The 4,746-nt window shown below is 37.9% G+C and overlaps 1 protein-coding gene across 2 annotated transcripts in view; it reads left to right on the top strand.

Annotated features, from left to right (window-relative positions):
• LOC118368933 (E3 ubiquitin-protein ligase TRIM21-like) overlaps positions 1-3,603 on the top strand; it is a 17,687-nt gene extending 14,084 nt beyond the window's left edge. For both annotated transcript variants that reach the window (XM_052497500.1, XM_035753429.2), the window contains exons 6-9: positions 43-148; positions 433-459; positions 913-1,088; positions 1,459-3,603. In XM_052497500.1, the coding sequence (XP_052353460.1) occupies positions 43-148; positions 433-459; positions 913-1,088; positions 1,459-1,833 (684 nt within the window). In that variant the 3' untranslated portion in view covers positions 1,834-3,603. The remainder of the gene's footprint in view (positions 1-42; positions 149-432; positions 460-912; positions 1,089-1,458) is intronic.
• Positions 3,604-4,746: the final 1,143 nt, after the last annotated feature.

Genomic DNA, 4,746 nt, shown 5'->3' on the forward strand with positions numbered 1-4,746 from the left:
CAGTCCTTAGTAAAACTCGATCCCAACTGTCCTCTGGTGTAGATCTGTTCTGAGACCAGTGCTAGCGGTAGTGGAAAAACCATCTGGGGAATTGTGTCCCAACTGGAGGATACCTTCAGAGAGGAGATGAAGAAAGTCATGGATAAAGGTTACTATTCTTTATTTATCTATAATGATACATTTGATAAAAGTTGACAAATACTGTAGAATCATGACCCACTGGGCACAGATGTCAATTCAACGTCTATTCCACATTTCTTCAACGTAATTTAGTTGAAATGACGTGGAAACAACGTTGATTCAACCAGTGTTTTACACATTTACAGTAATTTTATATTTGGACCCATTCGATTTTTCAACAATTTAATTAGATTAAATCTTCATCGTGAACAATGACATTTTCAATTGTGAGTTTTTTTTATTTTCATTCAGGGTTGAAATTGCTGAAGACTAATGCAGGTAAAACATGCTACAATTTGCAGTCCACATATTCACATGTTAATCTCTCGTTTCTCAACCTTTTAACCCACCATTGAATTATTTACCACTGCATTTAATTAATTATTTTACATTTTTTACTGTCATTTATCCGTTCTTGTTTTGATCCTAACTATAGCCTGGTCAGGTGACACCACAGGGTGGTCATGGAAGACCCCTGTCCCTAATTACAACTAACAGAATGGATGGATGGATTAAATAATGGATGGATGAAAGGATTCATGTATGATGAATGTTTTGATGAATGGATAGATGGATAAATGAATGTAGTAATAATGGATGGATGGATGGCTGAATTAATTAATTAATGCATGGGTGAATGAATGAATCAATTGATGGATGAATGGATGGATGTATTAATTAATTTTATGAATGGATGAATGATATATCTGCTTTATTGTTCTTTCCCGATAGTGAACGTGATTCTGGACCCCGACACAGCTCATCCTTTCCTTGTTCTGTCTGAGGATGGGAAACAGGCCAGACACGTCAACGATTGGAGGATCCTGCCTTTCAATCTCAAGAGGTTCAATACCAGTATCAGCGTTCTTGGGAGGACAGGGTTCTCCTCCAGGAGATTCTACTTCGAGGTGAGATACAGTACAATGAAGAAGAGCCAAACGGATGTATCGGTTGACTGACATTATCGGTGGATATTTGACTTTTTGGGCTTTTAGATATTTATATATACCACCATATTAGACTGGACAAAAAAAATCACACTAATCTTTTCAGATCATTGCTTCCAAGGTAAGAAATCAGCCCCAGAGTATCATTGTAGGGATGTTTCAGTTTTGTGGGTATATTAGAGGGAAGTTGTACTTACTATGACTGTAAGATGTGGTTCTCGTACCTAGCGATGAACGCACAAACTGTAAGTCGCTCTGGATAAGAGCATCTGCTGAATGACAAAAATATAACTATAAATGTTTTTTTTTTTACTTGAATTTGAACTTAAAGGTGCAGGTCTCTGGGAAGACTGACTGGGGCCTAGGAGTGGCCAGGGAGTCCATCGACAGGAAGGGGAAGGCACTCCCGACCCCTGCGATTGGCTACTGGACCTTGTGGCTGACCAATAGGTATGAGTACAGGGCTGCAGATGATTCTGGCTCCATCCTCCTCTCCCTGAGAGAGAAGCCCCAGAAGGTGGGGGTGTTTGTGGATCACAAGGAAGGGTTGGTGTCTTTTTACGACTCGGAAGCCAAGGTTCATATCTATTCCTTCACTGGGTGCTCCTTCAATGAGAAACTTTTCCCCTTCCTGAACTCTAGTGTCAATGACAATGATAAAAACTCTGCTCCATTTGTCATTCTGCCTGTCAGTCATAGAGGCTGACAGGCTGATTGGTTAGAAATCAAGATGGGATGGGCCACATGTATTTTGATTGGTTCTGGTGTGTTGAGAACTCTGATTCTTGACATAGCCAAGGGAAGTAGGGCTGCCGCAACCCCTGATAAATCGAAATAATTTTGCCAAAATGATATAATGTCTTCTGTCTGAACACTGACTGAATTTGTGCAGCACGTGCGCCAAATATTGAACAGCATGTTGAGTTGTGGCCATAGAGATATTATCCATAGAAGGATTCTCACCTTGCCAATTTTACTGGTAAACTCATGGGTAAGCTTAAAATGGCTGCCAGTCCTGACTTAATGGACACTTCCCTTCTATGGATTCTGCTTCTATGGATTGTATTTCTATGGGTTTTCTTTTTCTCCGTTGCTGTCGGTGAATAGCGAAAAGGCCTTTTGCAAATGTCTAAATACAATTGCGGGAAATATGTTAGGAAAGCAAATGCCTACTGCTGAAAACAGAAGACTAATCTGTCTGTCGGAGCTACCAACTCAGACGAACAGCACTGTTTTTTAAAGTAGATAAGGCCTATCTTGAAACCATCATTGGTACAGTGACAAGGCTAAACATATTCATGCTACCTTCATCACTGGGTGAGTCAATGCCAGTTGAAAGTTGATTTAGAATCCTGCTATAATACGTTTCCTCCTAATGTTGTACAATCTGTCTCGTTTCTTTTTATTAGCCATGGGCCAGGTCAAGACCAGGTCATTTTTAATTCATCTGTTTGACAGTGTCAGAGTAGCCACTCATTTCGTTCATTTGTGTGGTAATATAAAACATATTCTGATAATGTCTCCTGTCATGTAGGCTTAAATGACATAGAATTGCATTAAATGCATTTATTAAAGGCCACATTGTTTTAAGACCCTGCAAAAAAACATCCCCATCTGTGTCCTTCCTAAAAACGCTTCTGCTGAACTGTTTACCAGTATGCAAATGTAATGATATATGCGATATCATAAATGGTATTTTATGATTCTTGAACTCTGCCCCATTTGTCATTCTGCCTGTCAGTCATAGAGGCTGACAGGCTGATTGGTTAAAAATGAAGATGGAATGGGCCACATATAATTTGATTGATTCTGGTCTGTTGAGAACTGTAGTTCTTGATACTGATTCAATAATACATCTGTCTATGTGTTGAACTTGGTGTAAACTGTATGTGATTTAGATAATATGACTAACAAGACGAATAACATTTCAATAACATGACTATTAACATTTCAATAACATGACGAATAACATTTCAATAACATTACGAATAACATTTCAAAAACATGACGAATATTATTTCAATAACATGACGAATAACATTTCAAAAACATGACGAATAATATTTCAATAACATGACGAATAACATTTCAATAACATGACGAATAATATTTCAATAACATGACGAATAACATTTCAAAAACATGACGAATAATATTTCAATAACATGACGAATAACATTTCAATAACATGACGAATAATATTTCAATAACATGATGAATAACATTTCAATAACATGATGAATAACATTTCAATAAGATGATAATAAGATGACAATAACATGAAGAATGTTGATTTAGTTGATATAGTATATTAAAAAATGTATTAGATGAGTGATTACAGCTGTAGTGTATTTTCAATCACAAATAGCATTAATTAATTGGTATTAGTTTGTTATAAGCCTAGTGAAGGACTCAGTATGCATTGTTATCCTTGTTAAGAGTCGGAAAAATCGAACAATAAAGCTTTCTTTCCGTGCCGGATTTCCTCTACATTTTCCATGCAAAAAATACATGAATCTCTCTTCATTCTCTTCATCCACTCATCTCCTCCATCCTTCTCCTCACTCCTTCTCCTCCTCCCTCCTTCTTCCATCCACAGTCAGAATCAGTCATTTTTCTGCCATCGAAGGGTGACAGAGTCGGATATCCCTCGCTGTCTCAGTTCATCTTGTAGCTAAGAGACACAAGGATCACCACATGATCTGACTATCTAAATGTATGCACGCATGACTGTAAGTCGTTTGGATAAAATCGTATGCTAAACTGTGTATATCAGGAATCATCAACTAGATTCAGCTGCAGGCTTATTGTTTCTGGAGCGGGTGGTCATTTTATAATTTTTAATTTTACCTTTATTGGGGTGGAACATACACTACCATTTCAAAGTTTGGGGCCACTTAGAAATGTCATTGTTTTTGAAAGAAAAGCACATTTTATGTTCATTAAAATTTATCAGAAATACAGTGTAGACATTGTTAATGTTGTAAATGACTATTGTAGCTAGATAAAGCTGCTTTTTTATGGAATATCTACATAGGTATACAGAAGGCCAGCATCCCGGAGTCGCCTCTTCACTGTTGAGGTTTAGACTGGTGTTTTGTGGGTACTATTTAATGAAGCTGCCACTTGAGGACTTGAGGCGTCTGTTTCTCAAACTAGACACTCTAATGTACTTGTCCTCTTGCTCAGTTGTGAACCGGGGCCTTCCACTTCTCTGTCAATTCTGGTTAGAGCCTGTTTGCGCTGTTCTGTGAAGGGAGTAGGACACAGCTTTGTACCAGATTTTCAGTTTCTTGGCAATTTCTCGCATGGAATAGCCTTCATCTCTCAGAACAAGAATAGACTGACGATTTTCAGAAGAAAGTTCTTTGTTTCTGGCCATTTTGAGCCTGTAATCAAACCCACAACGGCTGATGCTCCAGATACTCAACTAGTTTAAAGAAGGCCAGTTATATTGCTTCTTTAATCAGGGCAAAAGTTTTCAGCTGTGCTAACATAATTGCAAAAGGGTTTTCTAATGATCAATTAGCCTTTTAAAATAATACACTTGGATTAGTTAACACAACGTGCCATTGGAACACAAGAGTGATGGTTGCTGATAATGGGCCTCTGTAAACCT

Source organism: Oncorhynchus keta, chromosome 35 (genome assembly GCF_023373465.1).
Source record: "Oncorhynchus keta strain PuntledgeMale-10-30-2019 chromosome 35, Oket_V2, whole genome shotgun sequence".
Lineage (NCBI taxonomy): Eukaryota > Metazoa > Chordata > Actinopteri > Salmoniformes > Salmonidae > Oncorhynchus > Oncorhynchus keta.